This window comes from Anabrus simplex, chromosome 2, assembly GCF_040414725.1.
Source record: "Anabrus simplex isolate iqAnaSimp1 chromosome 2, ASM4041472v1, whole genome shotgun sequence".
NCBI lineage: Eukaryota > Metazoa > Arthropoda > Insecta > Orthoptera > Tettigoniidae > Anabrus > Anabrus simplex.
This window is the reverse complement of record NC_090266.1, coordinates 1,032,627,996-1,032,654,415: the sequence shown is the minus strand read 5'-3', so window position 1 is coordinate 1,032,654,415 and position 26,420 is coordinate 1,032,627,996. Positions and strand designations below refer to the sequence as shown.

Genomic DNA, 26,420 nt, shown 5'->3' with positions numbered 1-26,420 from the left:
TAATGATGGCAAGGATGGTAACAACTTCATGTAATAATTACTAACAACTTAATTTCTAGCTAAGTGATCATATTTTAAACTTTTGTTAGTGCTTAAATCATGAGCCTGAGCTGATGGAGAAAATTTTGCTTGTTGCAGCCAAAATCTAGCTTCATACTATTTACAGCCATGCTGTTATAATTATTGCATGTTCCGTGAGGTAGTGGGTACTGTGAATGGCTGTTTTCATATTTTCACTGTAGAACATAAACTAAACTCACGTTTTTGCCTGTGGGGCACTGAATTGTAGTAATGAAACAAAATACGAATTATCAAGGATGCTATTTACAACTTTGTACATAAATACCATATCACATAAAACTCTACGTGATCTATGATATTTGAATTAGGCATCTATGAGCAGACATTCGTAGCTCACATTCAAAAGGAATTCACCATATTTTCTCATGTATGGAAATTTCAGGAATTGTTTCTGGACTCTTTCTATTATCCTGCTCTCTTCAATGATATACATGGAAGGAAAGTGAATGGTTGTGGCACTTTTCAGCATAACCAAAAGGACATACCGAGGAACTCTGGAACTAAAGTTCTGAAAATGAAGGAGGAAGATTTTTTTTTTTTGCTAGTTGCTTTACGTCGCACCGACACAGATAGGTCTTATGGCGACAATGGGACAGGGAAGGGCTAGGAGTGGGAAGGAAGTGGCCGTGGCCTTAATTAAGGTACAGCCCCAGCATTTGCCTGGTGTGAAAATGGGAAACCACGGAAAACCATTTTCAGGGCTGCCGACAGTGGGGTTCGAACCTACTATCTCCTGAATACTGGATACTGACCGCACTTAAGCGACTGCAGCTATCGAGCTCAGTGAAGAAGGAAGATATTACAAACAAGGCAAAGGGAAATCTGTGCATGTGCTAACTAACATACAGTCCATTATATTTGACAATGAAATGTGACCCCTTTCTCTACATTCTTTGGGCCTTACATTTTGAAAACAATGCAAGCTACCGAACGTATTCAGTTACCTCAATGATGGATTTTCTTCTGTGTACAAGCCAAGATCAAGTGAAAACACTTTTCAATGGCAAAGTTATCTTCAAATAGTACCGTACATATCGAAAAATACAGTAAAGTGTAGGTATAAAACTGCACAAGCTCTGCAACAGTACGGGATACACATATGACATGACATGATGATCTACCTTGGGAAACAGCAGCTAAATGCCACAGCCAACATCAATTTGTTATAGTGGAAGCTTTTTCTCTTCAGTTTTGACTTAGTTAATCTACAACTGTGAGGTTCTTCAGTCGGTCAAAACTAATTCAGGATAAAATAAATTTAGAAAATACCTGAAAAAGAAAACATTAAATAACAGATTACACCTGAAAAAGATACCACTTTTTCACAGTAATAAAACATCAGTTCAGTACATGGGACAGTTCTCTAGCTGATAAGGAAAGTGGAAGGTGTAGGCCATAAATTGTTCATGGTCAATTACTTTTCCTCTCTGCCCTATTCAGTGATTTACATGGACGGAAAGTGAACAGTTGTGGCATCGTCCAGCAAAACCAGGACATGCCAATAAACTTCGGACCTAAAGGTTTGAAAATGAAGAAGGGAGATTACAAACAAGATGAAGGGAAATCTGTGCGCAGTAATTTGGAAAGATAAGAGGGAAAAGTATGTGCTAACTAACATGCACAATCTCGCACCAACTAGTCACTTAGTGGATGACAATGGTAATGCACCGAAACCTCTCACTGTTGAGAGTTACAATACCCATATGGGGTATGTATGGTCAATAGTTACGGTATTTCCTGCTGAACATGGAAATGGACCAAGAAACTATTTTTTCACCTGGTAAACATTGTTATTTTGAATGCCTTCATCATTCAGTTGTCTTGTGGGAGCAAGCTGTCTCACAAAGAATTTTGTGAGTTACTCGTTAGAAATCTAATACATGCTGCTCAGGATATGAACCCAGACCTATCATTCACCCATCATGGTAGACCAAGCACAAGCGCTGTACGTCTCCCTCACCTTGATGCAAAGTGTTCCAAACACTGGCCTACGAAGGGTGTAACTCACAGATGCTGTGTGTGCTCAGAGGAGGGAAAGGCAGCAGAATCAAATTCCTGTTGTAAGGAATGTGGTGTAGCATTATGTGTGTACCCTTGTTTCAAGATCTACAACGTGAAAGGCACGCCGCGAGAACCACATTCTCACATGTTAGACTGTGAAACCTTTACTTCCTTTTTAATGATGTGTTCGTGCCTCGCTAAGTGTCATATGATAAGAACAAAATAACTCAATACTTCCTCGTACTGACTTCGCCTCTACAAATGGAAGCGACTCCTAGTAATCTGTGGATGTGTCACTGCGGCAGATGATTTGTTTCCTGTCACTGACCGGGGCTAACCTTGGAACATATGCCACATTATGTATTATGCTCGCTACACATCTGCTGGGCGACTTATGGATGCTTTCATGCTATTTCAATTGCTTTCTTACATGCAGTATTGTATGTGGTACATAACTAAAACACTGATGTTATAAATTGTAAATTGTCACAGCATTTATATCTCCTACCCACTGGTATGTAAATCAGTTACTGTTTTTGAATTCCCTATTCCATAAGGAATAACTCAGTCTTTATTCTTCTTCTTCTATGTGCCCTGCCCAGTCTCCCGGACGTTAGCGACCAATGTGGAGAGTGCTTTTCTGCCTTCAGCAACATGGTACAGTTCTTCGGTACTTTTTATGCCTGTCCAGCCTTTAATATTCTTAAGGCATGTTGTTCTCCTTCTGCCTACTGCTCGGCGCCCTTCAATTTTGCCTTTCAAAATTAGATGTAAAACTGCCTATTTTTCACCACGCAAAACATGCCCTAGGTATGCAATTTTTCTGCATTTGATGGTGGTTACCAGTTCTTTTTTGCTGCTTGCTCTCTGTAGTACTTGTTCATTGGTGGCATGGTCAATCCACGAGACTCTAAGCATTCTTCTATGAAGCCAAAGTTCTAAGGCTTCCAGTCTTTTGATGGTGGCCTCTTTTAACGTCCAAGCTTCAACCCCATAAAGCAGAGAAGACCAAATATAACATTTGACCATACGCTGTTTTAAATTTAACATTTAAATTTTAAAAATTTAGTTTTAAATTTAATGCATCATCACACAACAATGTTTTCATCTTCCTGAATGTTGATCTTGCAATTTCTATTCGGCTCTTTATTAGAAGCTGTCAATTCAAAATTTCTGATTTCAATGACAATTTTAGTAAAAGAGTGCATTTTATAACATCAGTAGGTACAGAAACTATATCCAGACGAGCACATGAAGCATGCTGATACTCTGTTGAGCAGTGGACTGTAATAGCACTTGTAATTTAATTAAATTTAATTAATTAATTAATCAATTAATTTATGTATGTATGTATTTATTTATTTATAAGTACTAAACAAACATGTACAATATGAAATAGTAAGTGTAACCTGTAGACCAAAGGTTACGTAACCTAAAGGTCAAACAAATAGACATTAATTGGCAAAGTCGGCACTTAGCCAACAAATGTAAAAGAATTGCTACAATCAGGCTACGTAACAAGGAGAATGAAAGAAAAAGCAACCTCGTGCAGACCCCTTTCTTCACGTTCATTTGACTTAGTCAGCTTGTCTGGTATTGCTACTTACCACTCCAAGCTGACTTTATCAAAACAATGCATACCGCTGAGTGCACATCGACTTACTGTTCTCCCTATGCTGGTGCCTATCCCTAACCATCTGTCTTATCATACAATACCTTTCACTTTACTTAAACATAATTTTTTAACTGCACATAAAAACTTATTCAAGTTTCCTCCATTAATAATTTTAATGGACGAAACTTGAATGAGTTTTTATGCCCATTGTTTCACTATCCATACTAAAAATTTTCGCTCATCATTTTGTCTACACAACTCCTGTTGTTCGGTGCTTAGAAACATTGTCCTTAATTTCTCTGTTTCATTACAAAAGCTTATTAAATGCATGTCATCGGTCTTTTTCTTACATAAGATACACTGTGTGCTCTCTTTGCTCCTAATCCATCCTTTGTTTATATACAAACTCATAAGCCACCATAATAGACCAACTTTCATCCTTCTATCTCCATATCTTATGTTTATTTTGGAGAATTGGAATACCTTATAGAATAAACTGAGCAAAGCTCTATCCCTACATTCTTCTGACCATCTCTGCATTTGAATATCCTTGATTCCTGCTATCATAGCCCTTTGACTTCTACTACCGGTATCTTTGCCATTCCATATCTCTCGCCAAATATAACTCATACCCAAATTCTCGACATAAGTTTTAATTTTTGACAGCCAACTATCTGCATATATACCTGTTGTTTCTTGTTTGTATGCTTCCTGTAGCAAAAGACCTCCCCCTCCTCATCTGAGTCGCATCCAGTAGTTCAGTACTCTATTCGCGCACTCCACCTCTAAGTATTCACTGCATATTAATAACGCCCCTACATTAGCTGTACATTGTGATAGTCCCATAACTATCTTACTAAATTTGTATATAATTTGGTTCAAAATATCCCTTTTCTTTTCCAGTCCCCATAATTTTACATTAATTGGCAAAGTCGGCACTTAGCCAACAAATGTAAAAGAATTGCTACAATCAGGTTATGTAACAAGGAGAATGAAAGAAAAAGCAACCTCGTGCAGACCCCTTTCTTCACGTTCGTTTGACTTAGTCAGCTTGTCTGGTATTGCTACTTACCACTCCATAATTTTACTACTTAGTACTAATGTCTTTAACACTAACCTCAGTACTTTATAATTTATCCCTGGGTATTAAGGCATTAGAATTTTCACTGCCGAGAGCTGCAACCCTTAATATGGTCATACCATCCTCCTCTACTATTTAACAGCACTCCTAAATATTCTAACATCTCAACTTCCTCTATTCTCCCTCCACGTATCCTCCAGTCCATTCTATTTTTTATCCTCTTCCTCTTGCGCATAATTAACACTTTCAATTTGTTACAGTTAATTTTTAATGACCACTTCTTTGCAAATTCTGCTAATTTATTCATACTTTTCTGCAATCCTGCCCCTTGTTAGAGTCATTAATATTATATTATCCGTGAATATCAAACCTGGAATCTCTATATTGTACACTACTGGTACAGCCCAATTTGCTCCTCTGTGCCATCCACTACATCATTTATAAATAATAAGAATAATATTGGCGATAATTTGCAGCCTTGTTTTAAACCAACCTTGCACTCTAACGGCCTGCTAATTAAATTTTCCTCTACTTTGACACTGCAAATATACTGTACCGGGAAATGATTATGGGGCCAGAGCATGGGAAGGATCTCAGGTTGTGTGAGGTTACTATTGGAGCAGGTACAGAGAAGGATAATTTCGCAGGGCGAATAATAGATGGTAACTAAAATTTTTGACAATATTTATTGATATTCTCAAGTAAATCACCCTGCTGTTGATTTATCAAAATTAAATTTTCAATCGATCTTTTCAGAATGCAAAAATGAAATATATGCGCTGTTATATTCTGAGACATCCACTTGATGTTAGTAATGTCCAAAATGAATACCAATTATCTGAGATCTCAAACACCCTACAGTTCATCTAGGATCTCTTGTATAGACTCAAATTCAAAATAACACTTTGTACACAGAACTTCATTTAACCCCTTGTTGATTTATCAAATTTCTAGATTGCATAGAAATTAAGTCCATCACTTGTGATGCAAACCTAATGGTTTTCTAAGATTATTAAACATAACATTAACTCACACTTCCTTTAACAATCTGATAGTTCAAATAAATATTTTCAATCACTTGCTGAAAACTCCTGCAGTTCATCTAAACCAATTATATAAGATGGTAAAATAGCGCACTTGTTTTATGGCAAGCCCTATAATTCACATAAGTGAAATGACTTCAATTTACACAAACTTTGAAGAGAAACCTACAGTTCAAAATAAGACCTGAAGTCTACTTGAATAATCTCCTACAATTATTATAAACAGTAGGATTAGAATCCACACGAAGCACTTTTCCTTTGACGAATGTAGCACTGTGAATAATTGAGTGCTTTATTAAAAAGTCAGTTAGTGTCTAAGTGTAATTACTCACTCAAAAATATATGAAATACACTTACATCACCTGTAATCTGCTCATAAGGATAGATGAAGTACTGTCCTGCGGCTTGGTGACTGGAACTTTCTGCAGCGTGCAGCCCGAACTCGAACTCGGCACCAGCAGCGTAACACGTTCCATCCCATGAAGACACCACGTTATCATCCCTCGTAGAAACAACGATCAATCCCTCGCTGGATACCACGAATATCCCACGAAGAAATCACGATTAATCCCACGCTGGAGATGACATTCTACGTAGTGTAATATCACGGCACTTCGCCAAGATTTCCGATGTTCTTTTAAAGAGAAATGTTGAAACACGGAAAGTTCAATCGGCACAATATAACGAGCTGTAGGACTCTTAATTATCATTAATGAGTTGTATTTTACACTGACATAAGTCTTAATGCACAGTTTGTACTCACATGTTTGTTCTACGATATTAATACGTGACTCAGAATATCACAGTCTATGCTACAGTTTGAATCATAAGTCATGGTAATGCAGTAATGACCTGGGGTCGTTTTCAAAATGGAAAGCACAGTCTTTCATTCACAGTTTATAAAACATGAATTGAACAGTATCACAGTACATAATATTCACTGATTATGTCTTAAATTCAATCGCAGAATAACTATCACGGTCCGTGAAACACTCGAGAAAATGCAATGAATATCATTCCTATAACAGTCTCTTGAATACTAATGTTCACAGCTTAAGAGGTTTTTTATGAATGAGTTTGCATGACATGAGTTCATATGACCTAATATTGCCATAAAATGTCCTTAACATTCAGTTCGTTTCTTATGGTAATAATCGAAAGTTCGAGAAAATACGTGAAAAATAGTCACATTTAGTCCTATTAATTATTGAATATTCGAGTGGAATGGTATTTCGAACAGTTCACAATCGTAATTGTAAACAAGAAATGAGTCTCCAAATTAATGAAGTTGTCATAAATTGAAAGTTCAGTTTATCACGCACAATTTCCTGGTATCCTGTCAATGTCAATGACAAAGTTCAAAAATATGAGAAATTAACGAAGTCCACAATACTGTCGAATGGTAAATTAAACACTTGTATTCTCAATTATACTTCAATGCACAGTCTCTACCATAAAATCACTTAGTTAAGACACTCGTAAATCTTATACAATGAAAACTCAGTTTGAGAAAACTTTACAACATTTCACACGCCACGAAACTTCACTTACGACGACCTCGCACAAATTCAAAGTTCTAGAGTATAACTTTCATATCTCTCATGAAGCGCGACGGAGCATAATGACGTCTTGTCATAATCGAGTCGTAGAGTTCAAGATACACACTGACTACACCTTCGGATCGTCGACCTATTTATATCCGGCTGGAAGCAAGCTCTCTGAGTCAGGCGACAGAGGAGTGGTTATACATTCCAAACTTCAATTCATCATATCTTTTAAACCACTAGGCGGATTAATCTCAAATATGCAACATCATACATTTAAAATGTGAGCTAGTAGTTGGTGTTAGTCTCACATTTATCGGTAAAGTCGTTGAGAAGTATAAAAATTATTTCGAGACTTTCTACGGGGAGGTGAGATACATGTGGTGAGACATCACTCGACCTTGCCCCCTCTCATGCTGTCTTCCTCACACAGACCAGTAGGGACGAGAACATTCTTTCGTACAGCTGTTCGGACATCATAACTCAGCCGTTCTTTCATGAATAAAGATTTTATAACACATATGTGCCAGGGCCTATGCCTTCCTGGTACAATACGTTCTGGTATATGGCCTCAATTGCTTGCATCATCTTTCTAGAAACTCCCAACCTCCCTAATTTTTCTATTAATGCTCTACTACTCACCGTGTCAAAAGCTTTTTCGAAATCAATGCCTGCTAGGAATGCACTACCTCTTTCCCTACTCATATATTTATCTGTTATCATTTTGACTGTCATGATGTTATCTATTGTTTGTCTCCCTTTCCTGAAACCCCCTTGGAACATGGATAATATCTCATTCTCTTCAGACCAATCTCTTAACCTATTTGCCAAGACTCCTGTGTAGATCTTGCTCAGTGAGTCTAAGAGCGTTATCCCTCGATAGTTCATCAGGAGGGTTTTGTTCCCCTTCTTTCTATATATTGGGCAAATAATCCCAGATTCCCACATGTTTAGTACTTGACCCCCATTAAAAATCCTATTAAATAATTTTTCTACTCCCTCCTCTATCTGGCTATATTTAAGTTTGTACTCTTTCCTTAGTCTACAAAAGTCTTCTCGTTCTTTATGCCTCCCTTTTGCTCTATACTCTTTTAATGCTCTCATCACTGCTCTTCTAAAAACCTCACATTCTTCGTTATACCACCCTCCACCTTCAATCTTTTTTCTTCTGTTACCTTTGACTGACCATGCCACCATTTTTATTGGATATTCTATTAGCTCCAATACTCTATCAATATTATTTTCCTCTAAAGCCATTTCCCATCCACATCTAATTAATTTTATCTCGTTTTTCATAAGGTTGTCTAGTTTCCGTTTTGCGTTCTCTGTCCAAGTATATTTAGTGTAACCAACACCCTTCTCTAAGGACCTTTTAATGTCTCTCTCCTTTAATTCCTCTATCCTTCCCACTACTCTCACCCATACCGGTGCATGATGCGACTCAATCCAATCACCAACCTCTATCCTTTTTAATATTTTTTAACATATCTTCCAAACTTATTACTAAGTCAATAACACGACCCCCCTGTTCCATAATATATGTCTTTTTCCTTCTTTATCACACTCCCAACAACCATTTAAGATGGAAAAACTTCCCTACTTTGCAGAATTCCAGGAGTTTTCCACTGTAACTATTAACTTCCTTATCATTACTTCTTCCTCTCCTTATTGTCATCCCTTCTTCCTAACTATACACTGGGCTTCACTCACCTATTCTGGCATTCTAATCTCCAAGTAATAATATTCCATCCTATTCATACATTCCTCTAATAACACTAATCTCTACCAGTAATTCCTCAAAAAACTTATTGTTTGCATATAGGGATCCCTTGGGTTGACAGTAGGCAAAAGCCAAGCATACTTGTTTTTCTCTCCCTACCTCTTTACCCATGTCAAATCTTATCCACAAAACTTCTTCCAATTTGCTCTCAATGTCCTCTACTAATTCATTAATCTCTTCTTTAATTAGCACAACAATTCCTCCGGGCGAACGCCCCTTAGTTTTCAATTTTTTTCTCGACTTATGCCTAACTGTAACCCCCCCCCCCCCCCCAAGTTATCTCCTTACCTACCTCTGGCTATGTTTCCAATAGAGCTACAATATCAAAGCTTTCTATTAAATTTTTCACTTCTATGTTACCTATTTTGACTAATAGACCTTCGATATTAACAAAGCCTATCTTCCAGTCTAGTTACAACTTTTTCTCCCTGCTTTCTCCAATTCCATCTTTATTTTTCCTTCTCATCACTATCTCTCTCTCCCCTTCTACCTCCATTCCATCAGACTTCAACATTTTGGTATTCTCTTTCCTTTCCTTTTCCTCTGTACCTTTATTTTTCTTACCCCACAGGTCCTTAAGGCTCCTGCTTCTCCCTTTCACCATAGTGCCTCGACCTTTCTTTTCCACCCTCAAATCATCATACACTGTATCTGTTTTTACTTGAGGAACACTATCCAACAACACTTCCTGCTTCTGAAGACTCGTATTCGCACCCTCACTGCACTACACTAGCCACTTGACTTGACTCTTCATTAGACCTTTCCACGTTACCCCTCTCCTCTCGAACGGCCACCTGCCTACCATCTTGCCTTGTTGTTAGGTCCTCTTCTTGTTTGAGTACCTCCTCCATGCCTTTCAATTTTGCCACCAACTAGACACACCACCAAACACCATTACAAACTACAAACTTTTGGTCCTTAATATACGCCCTGAGACCCTGAAGCCTGGCTCTCCCTAAATGTTTCTTCAGAATTTTCATGTTCTCGCTCCTTTCTCTTCCCAGGTCCCTCTTGACCCAGATTTTTTCACCTTGCAAGTTCCTTGCATTTCTTAGCACTACGTCTGCCATTAGAGCAGATATTAACTTCACTTTGATTGGTCTCATTTCTTTAACTTTTCCTACCCTCTCGACATCGTCAATGTCCGCTTCACTAAAATTGATTTTCATTTTATTCTGTACGACGTCTACCACTTTGTATATAATGTTCAATTTATTCTCACTCCTTTCTTCCTGCAGCCCATATATGAATATACATTTCTTCATCCTATCTTGACTAATGTTTTCCGTCTCCTTCTACAAAACATACACCTCCTTTTACAGGTTTTTGACTTTCTCCCTTAACGTTTCTATCTCAATCTTATTACTTCCTACCTTTTCGACTGTGCCTCTCAGCTGATCTTGGAGCTGTACCTCCATATTTTTTAATTTCTTAATTTGGTCTTTTAACAAACCCTTAATCTCCTTGATACTGTCGTTTTCTTTAATGACTTCACCAATCGCCTTCTTCATATTCTTCCAGTCCTCCAAACTCATGTTTCCACTTTCCATTGGGCCGGGGTTCAACTCCACACCCCCTATAACTAGTAGCATGGATATCACCGCCGCTACCAGTAACACCTCGCCCAACTGCCCCTGCACTCCTTGCTTGCCACCCGCATCGACGTCATCTTCAGCCTTCGCTGCCAGCTCCTGATCGTCACCCAGTAATGCTCAATGCCCACTATGTCCTTCCGCACTCCCCACTCAACAGGTCTACACTCGTTGTTTGCTAAACTTGAACTGTAATTAAATATGATAAAGGTTAAAGCCACAGCTGCATCCTTCCCATTCTAAGCCCTGACCTACCCCAGTGTCACCATAAAACCTGTCTGAGTCAGTGTGATGTAAAGCCAACAGCAGACTTTTCTATGATTTACTCCTCATAGCCAAAACCCTTGCAGAGAAGTGTTGTGGGCACTATGGACTGGGTGATATTCTTTTCTCAGTTGCTGCATTTCAAAATCTGTATGGCTAGACAGAAGAATAACTTTGACTACCTGCAGAAACAGAAACCCACATCTGTTCTGGATACATAATGCATAGTCATGAACTGGTTAGACAGCCAACCATCAGAAGAAGAGCCTTCTGTTATAGCCAAGAATAGTAACTTTGCCAACAATCCACAAGAGATACCTGTGGAAGCTGCCATACACTCTCTTCCTGCGATGGATCCCGATGAGAACCACTCTGAAGTGAGCAGAATACTACCAACATTTAATATTCTCACAAGCAATAAGTCTTAAAAGAACAGCATTCCATAACTTAACAAAAGATGGGGACTTTGTGATTCTGTTGGTGGACAAAGGCAATGTGACTGTAATCATGAACATCACAGTTTATAAGCATAAAAATCCATGAACTACAACAGTCTGTTAATTATAAAAAAATTAAAGCAGGATCCCACCTCATGTATTCTAAGCAGACTAGAGAGTTGTTAAAGAAATCATCACTTGCAGGAAACACAGCTCCAGGGTTTATTCACACTGAACTGCTCCTCCTCTTTGGTCTTCCCAAGGTTCACAAACCCAGCATTTCACTATGCTCCATCATCAGTTCTACTGATTTTCCAAGTTATGTTTAAGCCAAGTAGATTGAGTACAGAGATTTTTAAAAGTGTAACTGATTACTGCAAGTTCGAATGATCCAGAATAACTTGAATGTTTATCAGTATGGATTATTTCAAAACAATATGCATTTCTCATTTACAAAAAAATTACATACAAAGGCAATCCCAAAAATAAGGTCTCCTATTTTTTAATAAATACATAGACCTGTTTATTTCTACAATGGTTTACATCATTTTGCAGCTTGAACATTTAGCTATTTTTCTAAATAATCACCATTTCGGTCAATGCATTTTTGTAGACGCAGTGATAGTTTTTGTATGCCCAAGTCATACCAGCTCGCTGCCATGCTGTTCAGGAAGTTGTGAACCTCATCTTTCACCTCGTCGTCGGTGCTGGCACCCATCTTTCGCACACCTTCCGGTATGTCAACTTTTCCGTTAAAATTCTGTGAGAGGCACTTCGGGAAACCTCAGGAACCAAAGTGCAGAGATCATCCAGGGTGATCCGCCGACGTTCACGCTTGATTTGCTCAACCTTCACGACTGTCTCGATAGAAATTGACGGTCTCTCGTTCCTTTGTTCGTTGTGAATTTCAGTCCAACCGGCTGCAAACTCTCTACATCACTTACGAACATTTTTGACATACATGCACTTAGCAGTAAAATGTTCACAATAATGTGTGTTTATATAGTTATATAGTGTTATATAGTGTTTATATAGTTAACATTTTAATAAGTTTCAACACGAGTTTTAGGTCTTCAGACATACTTAAGTTTATGAGCATAGGACTAACCATTTTGAAATATGTCAATTCAACATCTGTCACACACAATCTTTTCACTTGGCAAGGCACAACACCTAAAATTGTAACTAATGTAAGAGTTTAATACAGCTGAAGATGACTTTGTAGGGAGTCAAAACCGGTTCTGTTATATAAGGAATTATAATAAAATTAGTATTGATCAGGTGGATCTTTTCTTTTTTCTTTTCTTTTCTATGATATATGGTAATTATCAATACAGAACATAATGAAATTAATTAATCAAGATGATCAAGGATTTAGCGTTGATGGGACTAAAATTTCTGGACGGTTGATCCGGGAAATCGTTTCTTCGAGGAACGGATAATGCGGGATTTTTACAACGTGATTTAATTAGGATGCTCGCGGGACCACGTAATTTGAACGAATAATACGGGAAAACGCAGTTTCCAGGAATGTATAATTGAGGTTCTACTGTATTATATTCTGGAACAGTATTGAAGTTCTTTTTCCTATGGACACTGACTACAGCCCATCAGAACGAAAACACCCCTTTTCGTTCAACAATTATCCACCTTTTCTAGAAGACATACTACGCATTTAGCAGGGTGCAGTTACCTGCTTCACGACTAACCCCAACTTGACCAAGCCATTTCTTCTAATTGCACAACTTGTTCTTTCTACATTCTGTATGCCTTCCTATTTCAAAACCCTCATGTTTCTTATTTTTACCTTAAATCTCTTCTCAATATCATTCATTTTACTTTGGCTTCATGGTCTTCACATAGATATGAATATTTAACCATATTTTCCCCTATAATATTAACACACGTCTGAGTGACAGTCCTGAGCTCAAAACTGGGGTGGGCACGACAAAGGAATAATTACACAAATCTTCAACACTGATGAGTTGGCTATGTGGTATGGATCGTGTAGCTGTAGTCTTGCATTCAAGAGATGGCAAGTTTGAACCTCACCTGAGCAGCCCTCATAATGGTTTTTCTTGGCTTCTCATTATCAAATCAGGAAATGCTAGAGCTATACCTTAATTAAGTCATGGCCGCTACCTTCCCAATCCTCGGCATTCTCTAAACCATGTCACAGAAAATCTGTATAAATGAATCCAATGATAGAAACACCAGCAACACAGCTTTCTTCACCAAAGTAATTCAATATAACAAAAAAATAAAAAGAAAGAGAAAATGTTTAAACATACTTATATTCATCAGTTTCAGCAAGTTCCAGGATGTCATCAAGTATCATGAGATATGCCTTCCCACCTGTAGGGGGCATCAGGTTATGTCTGGATAGCCACTCCTTGTCCTCCTGATCACCAGAGTACCTCAAAAGTCCAGGATGTTTGATGTAGAGACGGCCACGTGTCTGCCCAAAACCAAGTACTTTATTTGCCCTGAAAAATTGAAAAGAAATAGAATAGACAACATACACTGCCTGAATACATTATCACATGCTCTAAAAAGAAATATATACACTTGAAAAATATAAAATGAATTAATGAATTCTATAAAATCAATATACCGTATAATCCTAAGTACTACCCGCCAAAATTTTAGAAAAGAGTTTCACTCAAATTTATTTCCAATATTTGCTACAGAACAAGAATGTCATTTCAATACATATGTTTCACAAATTTAAAATAGTTTCAGACAGTTTTTAAGTGTCCTTGAAGTAATACCCAATAAATTATTTAAAATACACACCAAAAAAGTTATCAATCACAGAACGAGAGTCAACACTTCATTCATCATCAGAAGTACCAATTTTGGAGATTTCACTATCACTTTGACCATCACTTTCCCACATGTCATCTTCACTGGCATCCACAGATTTAGAAATACTGCACTTCTGGAAACTTTCCTGGACAAGGTCACCAGAGATCCCACGCTGTCTTTACCCACAAACAAAGCAGTTGAACTTCCAGGCGCTTAACACAACCAGCTGGCATCAGTGCATGATTGTCAGTCACCACCCACTCGGTATACAGTTTTTTTTCGAGGCTGCTTTGAACGGATGATTTACAGACATCCAACGGCTGTAACGTACACGTCGATCCGCCCGCAATGATTGCTAGATTGATTGGTTTTTGCGTCCTTGGTTTGCCACTTCAGAGCTTCTGTTGTGTGACCGTGGGTAGCTTTCTGCACCAGGGTGATGTTGCCAAACACATTTCAGCCAGTCTCCCACTAGTATACTGTCCCTCCAACCAGAGTCCTGAGTTCTGTCTGACAACAACACCAGCAGGTAGATTTTCTTTTGGAAGTGCCTTTCTCTTCAAGACAACGTACAGTGGAAGTTTAATTCCATCAGCAAGTATACATAAAATTTCTGTACACCTCTATTTTTCATAACCACCCATTCTGATGGTAGCATTTTTTGACCCCTTAACCCTCAACAGTACTGCCCAATGGCATTTCAAAATAGACAGGCATCTGGTCTGCATTTCCAATTTGGGAAAGCAGATACAAATTTTTCTTTCGCAACAGAATTATATGGCGCTGCAAGGAAAACAGTTTTTCTTCATAGGCAGTAGGAACACGCTGTGAAATTATGGTACGCCTTGTAATGCTTGGTCCACTCCTCTTATAGAAATTTCTGATCCACCCTCGGCTTGCTTTAAGCTCTGGCATAGGAAGTTCTTTTGCGATTTCTAATTCTTTTAATTGGCACATTTCGGTAGACATGCTGTAGCCCAATTCCCACCTTTCTGTTACATATTTGTACAGAATCCTTTCAATTTCAGGAAACTGTGCACTCTGGCTGAGGAAAGCTTTACAATCACCACTACTGTTTAAAAGAAAATTTTTCTTCTTTCTCCAATCTCAAATACAAGATTCATCTATATTGTATTTCCTACCAGCGGCATGATTTCCGTTCATTTCAGCTTCCTTTATAACTTTCAGTTTTTCACGTACGGTAAAAGGCAGCAAACGCTTTGCTGAATTCATGTTTATACATGACATTCTAAGAATGTGAGACTGCAGACTGACGGCCACTGAGCGCAGCGCTTACAGTCCAAGAAAAGTGAAAGTGTGTCTGGTGCTGGGGAGTGTGTGCTGAGAAGCTCGGTTGCCAAGTCATGGCGACTAAGAGTGTGCCAATGTTTGATTTCAGGATTGTTCCATACTTAGGAATAATTTTACTGAGCTTATAAACTACAGCCGACTTTTAGGAAAGTTTTACAGACATTTATATCATAGAACAAATCTCCATTATCACATGAAATACGTAAGAGAGAACAATGCGGTACACACATGTCCACTCGTTATTTACACACAAACGCTGTTGGAAGATGTGGTTGAATCCAGTTGAATCCTTAAAACTAGAATACACTGAAAAACATAACATTCCCTAAGAAGCATGAAGTATCGTGCTGCGAAATGAAAGGCTTGAATAAGACCTGCATACAATTTTCAGAAGAGATATTTTCTAAAAAGAGTGCGTGTGATATTCGGGATTATACGATATATACACTGACATCAAAAAATGACAGCATCACCCAAACATAAATAGCATCAATATCTATCTTTTTATCTTACTTTACACTCACAGAAAACTTGTTCCCAAGCTCACTTCAATGATTTCTCTGGTAAAATGAGGAAGCTTGGTGTTGATGTTACATTTATTGAACCTTGTACACACAGTCTTATAAGAACAAGGAACAAAATAAACCTGGAAAGCAGACTCCGAGGACCATCCAACTATTTTAAGAAGGCCTGCTTAATGCTACATGAAATAACACACTTAAAACATAATCATGGTCTTAGCCCAGAAGATCACTTGCCAACAGAATCCACCACTTTTGCTAACTTCAGATATTCCATACGATTGTTATCCAGTCCATAGAATGGCTATATGCAGTGTTCCATGTCACCCAATCCTGTACTAAACTATTGCAGCCTGCATCTTCTCTAACCTGCCTGTCGTAATCATGTCTTTCTTATCACTAACATTCTTACCCCCCTGCCAACACATAAAATCCTCTAATATTATGTCAACGAGTCCTGAACCTTTTATGATCTGTCTTCCTGACAAATTTTGTCAAATCATATTCTCCTCTCACCAATTTGTTTCAGAAATTTATTAATTTTTAATTGATCTTGCAGCTACCTCCCCTTCGAATAGTCCTGAAAATGTGTATTTTAAGGAAGTATTTTCTCTTTCTTCCTACATTTTATTGTCCACATTTCACTTCAACACAAATGTCTCCTTACACAACTTTCTAATACACATATCTATGTTTGAGTTGTGCAAAATTTCTCATCTTTAGAAAAGTTTTCATTGTTTGGACATTATGTCTTTCCTCCTTATATCACTGATTACAGTACAACCGTTGAGGCAATATTTATAGACTTCCTTTAAGGTTTCACTTTATAAGCTCTGATATTTCCAGCATTGTTCAACTCCTTTTCACCTACATTCCAGTACTTTTGCTTTACAACTATTTACCCTCATTGAGAAATCCTTCTCAAAGACTGTTCCCACACCACTAAGCAATTTCTCCAAATCTACTGCAGACTTAAGAGTGAATGTGAATGTGAATGAAATTGGTTTAAAATTAAAAAGTAGCCAAAAATTTGAGTTCCTTCTGTATGATAAAATCAAGCCAAGTAAAAGCAAGGGCAAGATAATTCCTGAAATTAGAATTTTAAATACAAAGCCAGCAAGAGGTAGTTCAGTGTACATATCCAGTTACCTATGCGATGTGTTGTCATATGCTCTACTAGTCTTTGAACAAGAAAATACAGACCATGAGAACCACGTAAGTGTCCAACTGTTCAACTGTTACCACGATTATCATTCACTGTGACAGAGAAGAGAATTTTTTGATAACGGGAAGCAATATTAAGTTAAAAAAAAAAAAAAAAAAAAAAATCAGTCAACATAAGAGCAAAGGCCTGTATACAAAACAGACAAAATGTATTGGGACAAATGGATCCTCCTACACTTGTATTTTAAAAAATGTGGTTAGTTGTAAATGGTAAAAGTTGTCATGAACACGTGAATTAAACTTAAGGCAACAAGTCAAGGGTATGGAGATGCAGCTCAATGAAATTAAATTACAGGATATCCGGTAAGTTTTAGGTTGGACTGTTTGTGGATTGGAAAAGAACAGATAACCAAAACTACATCCACATATATGTTTTCATCATGGATGCTTTACTTTTCAGCGTTCAGTCTGTAAGCCTTATGAAGGAACTTAAGTGCCTCCACAATCCTTTATTCATAACCAACACTGTTGTCTCTTCGTTTCCATGTTTTTTACTTCAAAATTTTGAAATACAAACTTCTACTGTCCTCTACAACCAAGTTCATTATTCTCCCAGGTGTTGTAACCTCCTGAAGGAGCATAGGCTATCCTGAGCCTAATCAACATTCACAAGTGCACAGTAAAATTGAAAATAAGGATAATTTGGTCTGTGAACTATACTTTCTTCTCATAAAATACTGTTGATCACAATTTTTAATTAACTGCATGAGCTGTCCTACATTGTGACTAGGTTTCTTTCACTATAGTCATCCTGGAAGACTACATAGCCATGAACCCTTGAAACAAGTAATATGCTCCAATTTTGTAGTGATGATGATTATGATTCCTCAAAGGGGTTTAAACATTTAGTTCATCGGCCTCTGATGGAATAAAATGGAACTAAATGAAACAATATTTTAAAATTTAAAATTTATCCACTGGCTAGGATTAAAATTATAATGAGGAAAATGACCATGAATTTAAAATAATCAGTGGATCTAATTTGCAATGCTTTTATTTTCTACAAAATGATTTAAAAATTAAAATGTAATAAAATTAAATAAGGCATTGACTTAAAAGTAAAATCATGCATATTATTCAACTTAAAAGTTAAAAACATATTAAAACATACAAAGAATCTATTAAAACATCATCAAAAAAATAAAGGCATAGTTTAAACTAAAATAAAAGTTAAAAATCACTGAAATAAAAACTCCAGTTAAAAACAATAAAAAAGGCCACTATCTCTCATAAAACAGAAAACAAGGTCTATTGACTGCTCATCATCTCATAGAATGAGGGATATGGTACTCGGAAGTTTTAGACCACAGCGCAGATTGGCCAGGTCTGTGTACTCCGTAACGATGTGGACTACGTTTAGATGACCGCTGCAAGTAAATACCAGTGGGTCTTATCCATTCAGTAAGTAGGAGCGCGTTGCTATACCATGGCTGATTCAATACCACTGCTTCTCTCCGGAAGACCTGAAGGGAAGTCTTTCATACCTTTGCTGTTCCTTTAATCATTCTCAGCTTATTGGAAAGAGGGGTAGCCTGCCACTCCTGTTCCCAGTGGGACATTACCAAATGTCTTAGCTGAGAATGGCAGCAATGTGACTGCCTCCTTGGCAGCCTGATCAGCTAACTCATTTCCCACTAATCCCACGTGACTTGGAAGCCGCACAAACGTTCTCCTGATTCTTATTTTCCACAATCCAACAAGCAGATCATGGATATGATGCACCAAGGAGTAGTGCAGAAAACACGTATCAACGGACTGCAACGAGCTCAAGGAGTCGGTGCATACCAGGTAGTGCTGATGTCCAATGGACATTGCATACCACAGAACTTCCAGGATGGCATAAAGCTCTGCTGTGAATGTACTGCAGGTTTCACGTCGAGAAAAGAAAACTACTATCGTTCACAATGAACAAACAGCCCACACTCTCCCTGCTGCCTTTGAACCATCCCTATACCAGAGTCATTTACAGCGGCCCAAGTAATAGGCCGCAGCTGCACAGCACTGCACCGGGCCTCACCACTCTAGGATGCAACTAGCCAGCGATGTTATCACAGAGGCCGAACTAATCTGAACTGTATCGTCTGTAAGCGGCTGGCTGCTAGGAACCATGGTTTAGTGCTGGTGCAAGTAGTGCAGTGGAGTGCATCCCATCAGATTGTGAATACATCTATCTGCGTGTGTGAGATGTGCTATGGTTTACTGTTTGGCTTCTTCTGTTTTAATCTTTTCCTTGGAGATTAGTACTTATAATGGTTCATATCCAGGAAAAGAGAAGAATAGGCAAGGCTAATCTCTGGGCAATACAAGACAGCAGAGTCAGATTGAACCTAGAAAGTCCTCTTTGGTCAGAGTTTCAGCCTGTTGTTTATGACTTTTGACAAAACCTACATTTTGTTTGCTGTATGGTCTGTAACTAAGTATCAACACGCTAAAGGGTCCACCGGAACGTCACGTATTTCTCATCATACACGCGCTTCCATCATCAAAGCACATTCCTTTAAACTATCCAGGATTTGGTTGTTGATAAATGGGTGGCTATGTGTACGTGAGACTTAATGTCATATAGAACAGTTGGAGATGAAGGATTTCTGGATCTCGCACAAACGTTAATCAACACTTGATGTATCCACAAAGACGCACACAAAATGCTGTCAGTTGGTACATTTATTTATTTCACCTTAACTTCACATAAACATACACATAACCTAATCAACTGCTGTCATAAACAAAATACACAAATCAACAAACCGCGATCTTTAACAAATACCTATCACTAAGCCACATGGAGATCGCAACCTTAAAACAATTGACTGCTTACCAGCATGTCATAACACGTGGTCACAAGTATAACTCCTGTTAAACCATGACTCTTACTAAACAATAACTTGTCTCTACCATCAAGACCATCTCTTTATATATGTGTCTGGGCAGGCTTCTAGAAAGATACATTTTCTTGTAAATTCTAGAGTGCATAAGGCCAAGATATAATTTACAGAATATTCTACAGAGTTCTCTTCTACCCAGTACCATTCTGGATGTTACAGTGTGTTTCACACTTCTGTGGTGGATTACAAATCATATGTCCAGGTAATAAAAAATTATATACAGGTTCTTACATTAACTTATATAAATATCTATATATAACAAAAGTTTCATGACATAACCTCACAAATAATGCAATCATAAACTAATAATGATACTAATAAGTGGATGTATAACACAAGTAATAATAATAATAATAATAATAATAATAATAATAATAATAATAATAATAATAATAATAATAATAATAATAATAATAATAATAATAATAATAAAACGATGTTAATAATAATAATAATAATAATAATAATAATAATAATAATAATAATAATAATAATAATAATAATAATTCGAGCTCGATACTTGCATTATTTACCCATGGGTGAGAGAATATTGTTTTCAAGTTATATCAGTTTATCACACTTGCGTCACACTGGAGCTACCTACGGAAATGTATCCACCAATGATATTGTACCTCACCCAAAAACCTAGTCCCGGTACATGGCGGAAATTTCTTAAGTCTAAGAGATGACATTACCCCGGAAGTACTCAACTCCATGACCAATGGCAATTGCTCGGTGACCACGGATATATTGACTTGTACCACAAGAAAGGACCTTTGATTGTTTTCTATTTCATTGACTGTGACCTTATATCTGACATCCTGTTCACAACCTGGTTTCTGAATGGACATAAAACAGGTGATAATGTTAGAAAAGAATTGCTCAGATGACGTACTGTACATCCTTTGGTGGCACACAGACTAATTTGAAACAAGTGCCTCTCACAATTGATCAAGGTGCCGATATTACTTCTGCAATGCGTGACTAGATGAGGCTGAATTATGTCTGTCACATGCTCAATAAATTGCTATGAAATACATTTAATACTCATTTTGTGTCCGTAAGTTGCCCTCAGATTGATGATCTTATGATTTAGTCAAAAGAACTTGGTATTTGCGCTACACAAAGTGGCCTAGTATCCACAAAGACGCACACAAAATGCTGTCAGTTGGTACATTTTTTGAAGAAAGAAAAAAAAAAATGTTGGAACAATCCAATGACACACTCACTGGAATATTCGATTAGTAATGCTAGAATCTGTACAATGTCAATATTCAATATTCAGGTTTCTGGGAAAAACTTGCTGAGAAGGGAAGCATGATGGATTCAATAGCTTGATGAATGAACTAATTACACTTCTATTGAGCGAGTTGGCTATGCGGTTTGGGGCACATAGCTATTAGCTTGCATTACAATAAATTAATTGAATTCTTGTTCAGTACAGAATTACAATTTTAAGACAAATGAATTTCCACAAGGAAATTTAGTTTAAATATACATCCATCTGTTCACTGCTGTACAACTAAATTGACTATTAGAATTGGCACATGCTAAAAGGGCCTTAGTCACAAAAAATGACAAAGTGAGTTAAGCATGAAAATCGCATGTCATAGGATAGCTTCAACTATCTATGCTAAAAGGGATTGTCTCACACGCAATAACAATATCGCTGATGATGATGATGATGATGATAATGCTGATGATGCTTGTTGTTTTAAGGGACCTAACATTGAGGTCATCGGCTCTAATGTTACTAATAATAATGTTATTTGCTTTACGTCCCACTAACTACTTTTACTGTTTTCGGAGACACTGAGGTGCCAGAATTTAGTCCCGCAGGAGTTCTTTTACGTGCCAGTAAATTTACCGACATGAGGCCGAGGTATTTGAACACCTTCAAATACCACCGGACTGAGCCAGGATTGAACCTGCCAAGTTGGGGTCAGAACGCCAGCGCCTCAACCGTCTGAGCCACTCAGCCCGGCCCTTAATGGTACGAAATGAGACGAAATGTTATGAAAAATTCAAAGTCCAAAATCCTCCACTGACCAGAATTCAAAATGTGAGGACGAACAATGAATGGATGGATGGATATGAATTTAAAACGATCAGTGGAACCGACCCACAGTGCCTCACATGCACAGAAGCAGACACAAAACAATAGTATTACTGACCAAGGGACTACTTCTATAGCACGATGCTGAATCGATTATGCTTATAGTTGAAACGGGTCCAAAATCCAGGTCATCGGCCCCTCATAATGGTACTTATCGCTAGGAAAGTAGAATCATGCTATTTGTCATTTGGCGGTACTAATCAAAAGTAGCGTAGACTCGCGGTATTCCACACATTATGGTACTATTCACAGGTAGTGTAATGCGCACATGTAACACAGACCTATGGTGTTTCACACATAAAGGCAACGCAAACCTATGTTGTTCCTCACATAAGTGGACTAACCACAGGGACCCGAACTATCCCTTGGTATTCCTCACATAGTGGGAACTAAGCATAGGCAAGGCAGAACCATTGTGTCGCTCATCCCATGGTGTTGCTCATATAGGGGTACAAATCACAGGTACTGTATGATCCGCATCCTGATTCACACACTGTCGCTACTAATCACAAACCTATTGCGTACCTAACATAGTGGTACTACGCGCAAGTAAATGCGACCCATGGTGTTCCCTGTGTGATGGTACTAATTAAAAGTAGTCTCATGGTTCTAATTTGATCATCCCTTGGTTGCCCCTTTTAGTTGCCTCTTACAACAGGCAGGGGATACCGCGGGTGTATTCTACATGTGCGTCCCCCACCCGCAGGGGGGAGTGTGTTTGGTCCAAGAGAGGTATTTTATTTCCCTCAAGTCCGCCAGCAAGCCAGTTAGGACCCCCCTATCTGCCACCTGGGACGCACTACGTGGGAATATCACCTCTCCCCCTGCTATGCCAGCATAGTAGGTTCGTGGCTTAATAATATCAATAGAAGATTTAGTAGAGAATAGTGAAAAGTCTGTTGGTAAGAAGCGTAAAGGCAACAAAGACTTGTGGAAGAGGAATAGAATTAAAAGAGCTAGGGTTACCAACGAAAACTTTGCCGACTCAGAAGGAAATGTTATTGTGCCTAAGAAAACTACTAGAAATGCCTGCAGGTAAGATATTATATCAGTGCAATAACATTGCAACCAATCTTTGAAACTAATTAGTTCTGATAAAAACTAAAAACTAACCTACACATAAAAACGTGTAATTTGGAACTTGAAATCAAAAGCTTTTGAATGAAAAACATTGGCCTACAGACTTTGAGACTTCCACCTTTTATACTGTAAAGAATATAGCCTAACTCAACTTACACAAAGTGTTTTTGTTTGCATTTCTAGTCTCTGTTAATAATTTTTATGTACTCTTTCAGTTGCAAGAGAATGAATTGTTTTGAAATCATAACCGAAGATGAACAAGCTGACATTTTGGCGAGTTTTATGATTTGTCCTCCAAAGATTTACAAGATTTGCATCTCTAACATTTGATTGATGTTTCTGCATTACAACGAAGATGTCCTCGAAAAGGAGAATCTGCCAGAAAAAATAGCAACACTTTTCGTTGTCATGTGATGGTAGGATAAAACAGACAATGTTTTAAAGCTTTCTTAGCTCTCCATTCAGTGTCAGTAAAAAGAGTTGACGCTGAAGGCCGTGAAGGAACGTCTGATGAAGTTTGAAAAGCGGATGTCCGATTTTCAAGTCCGCTTGGAGCAAGCCATTGCTGCTGGTGCAGCAAGTGCTGCCAACCCCAGTGACACTCTAACCAGCCTTGCATCAGACTTCGAGGACTTCCGAGAAATTATATCTGCAGAATTAGGTGACATGAAGGAGGTAGGCCAGCTACAAGAACATCTAGATCGGCAGGATATTCAGCTTGACGAGGCAGAACAATACAGTAGAAGGAACTGCCTCCTCCTTCATGGCGTAAGCGAAACACCCAGCAAGAATACCTATGCTGTTATGCTAGAAACCTTGAAAAATAAGCTGAACATTCAATTGTCTATGGACAGCATAGATCGGTGCCACAGACTGGGCCGTATGAAGAGGACGGTGGCTGAGGTGGTGTCTGCGGGGAATAGACCTATTATAATTAAATTCCTCAGGTACCATGAACGAGACCGCATCTGGTGTGCCAAGCGAGCTCTGAAAGCTACAAAACAGCTCATCACGGAATCCCTGACATCCACAGGGAAGGAAATACTAAATAAAGCACGGGACTTCTGGGGTATGCTCCAGGTTTCCACCCAGGATGGCCGCATTACTGTTCATCTAGATGATGGAAAGAAGAAGCAGATTAATTCACCTCGTGAACTGAATTCACACTTGAGGCGACTAGGTGGATTTTCAGAGTGAAGAAATCATTGCGATGGATCTTCACAATATTATTATTATTGTTATTACTATTATTATAGTCTTCTTAAGAATGTGTAAGTGCCAGCGGTCTCATTCTCCAGGAAGTTGAGGTGAATTGCCTCCTTTTAAATAGCATGTATTATTATCTGATAATCTACTTGTTGGAATTCCGAGAATTCAGCTAGTCAGTTATTGTGTTCTTGGACCTGACCTTGGCAGTGACGGTATTAATAATCCCTCCCTCCTGGGCTCTCCCTTCTCAGCAGGTACTCTGTTGAAACAAGCATTGTCGTCCTCTTCTCACAGCCTGCAGTGTTGCCATGTAAATGCTCTTTCTCATCCGTGCATTACGACAAAATTCAAACAATACTAATGGAAAATAATGTACATATACTTTGCATTTCTGAAACCTGGCTGACTCCTAGGATTCCGTCCTCCATGGTTGATATCGATTGATATAATCTAACATGTTTGGATCAATCGGATGGAAGGCGTGGAGGCAGGACAGCGATTTACTGTAGAAATGACCTAATGAACCAAGTGATATGTACATCTCCCCAGGGTGTACGAACAAGGCCGGAGCTCATGTTCATTGAAGTAAATATTAACAGACAAAAGGTGATGATTTCTGTCATATACAAACTGCCTGGTGTAACAGATATGACCGAATTCGAAACGTATTTACTAGACTTCCAGGCTATTCATGAACACATAATCATTATGGGGGACTTTAACCTACTTAATACGACCCATGACAGTAATCAATAAGTAGATTTGTTTACTACTTGTAACATAACTATTCTCACGTTACAACCCTCAAATCACGGGTATGCAACTAACCGATCACCACACACAGTCATCGATCTCATTGTAACGAACAACCCAGGTAAAGTAATAACCCATGGGGAAATCCCTGTACCATCCATTGCGACCCACGACCTTATATATTTATCCTATTCTTTCAATGTACCTAAATACAAACCTAAGTACATAACTGTCAGAAATACAAAGGACATAAATGTGTATTACTTTAATCATGGCGCTTATCAACTATCATGGGACGATATATGACACTGACGCTAAAGTTAACTTGTTTAATACGATGGTAAAGAACTTATATGAGAGACACGTCCCTAAACGTCGAATAAGGGTTTCTCACCCTTCTTGTCCATGGCTAGATTATGAAACTAAGAGAATGATGGCCTGTCGCGACTCGTTATTTCGACATTATAAACAAACCCTAGATTACACAGACTTCGAATGTGACCGCATCGTAAGAAATCGCACAAAGCAGTTGATCAGAAATAAAAGAAATAAATTAAAAAGTGCATTTCCTTGTTACTGTGGGCATGACCGATGTAGAAATACAATTCTTTTTTAATTCTGAGCAATGTACAGACAATTATATTCTTCAAACATAGTAAATGTGGCATATTTTCGCTTGCTTCTTAAGCTTATCTTGCTATTCCTAGGCAATATTCTTTGGGTGTCTTGTATCTTATCACAGATGTTCAATTGTTCCACTTGTTGATTTTTTATATATATATTGATTGCCTTGTCTATATATTATTTTATTTCTCTTGCCCTTTTCACTCCCTCTGGGTGGTTCTTATTTACTAGCTGCGCGCTTCCTTTTTATGGACTCTGCATTTCTATATTATCACAATTTATATATTTGCCTAATTGCTAGTCTTCCAGCTTGCGTTGATTACTGACGTGCTGTACATTCTTATATGCCACTGATCCTTTTAATATTTGCTATATTTATACTATATCTCGGCCCATATCAAGTTTAGTAGCAGTGCATATCACATGTTTCATAGCAGTCCACCACAGAAGT

At 38.1% G+C, this 26,420-nt stretch overlaps 1 protein-coding gene across 1 annotated transcript in view; it reads right to left on the bottom strand.

Annotated features, from left to right (window-relative positions):
• Positions 1 to 26,420, bottom strand: part of LOC136863262 (uncharacterized) — a 171,424-nt gene that overhangs the window by 51,679 nt on the left and 93,325 nt on the right. Inside the window, exon 5 of the mRNA XM_067139645.1 lies at positions 13,730 to 13,924. Within this exon, the coding sequence (XP_066995746.1) occupies positions 13,730 to 13,924 (195 nt within the window). The remainder of the gene's footprint in view (positions 1 to 13,729; positions 13,925 to 26,420) is intronic.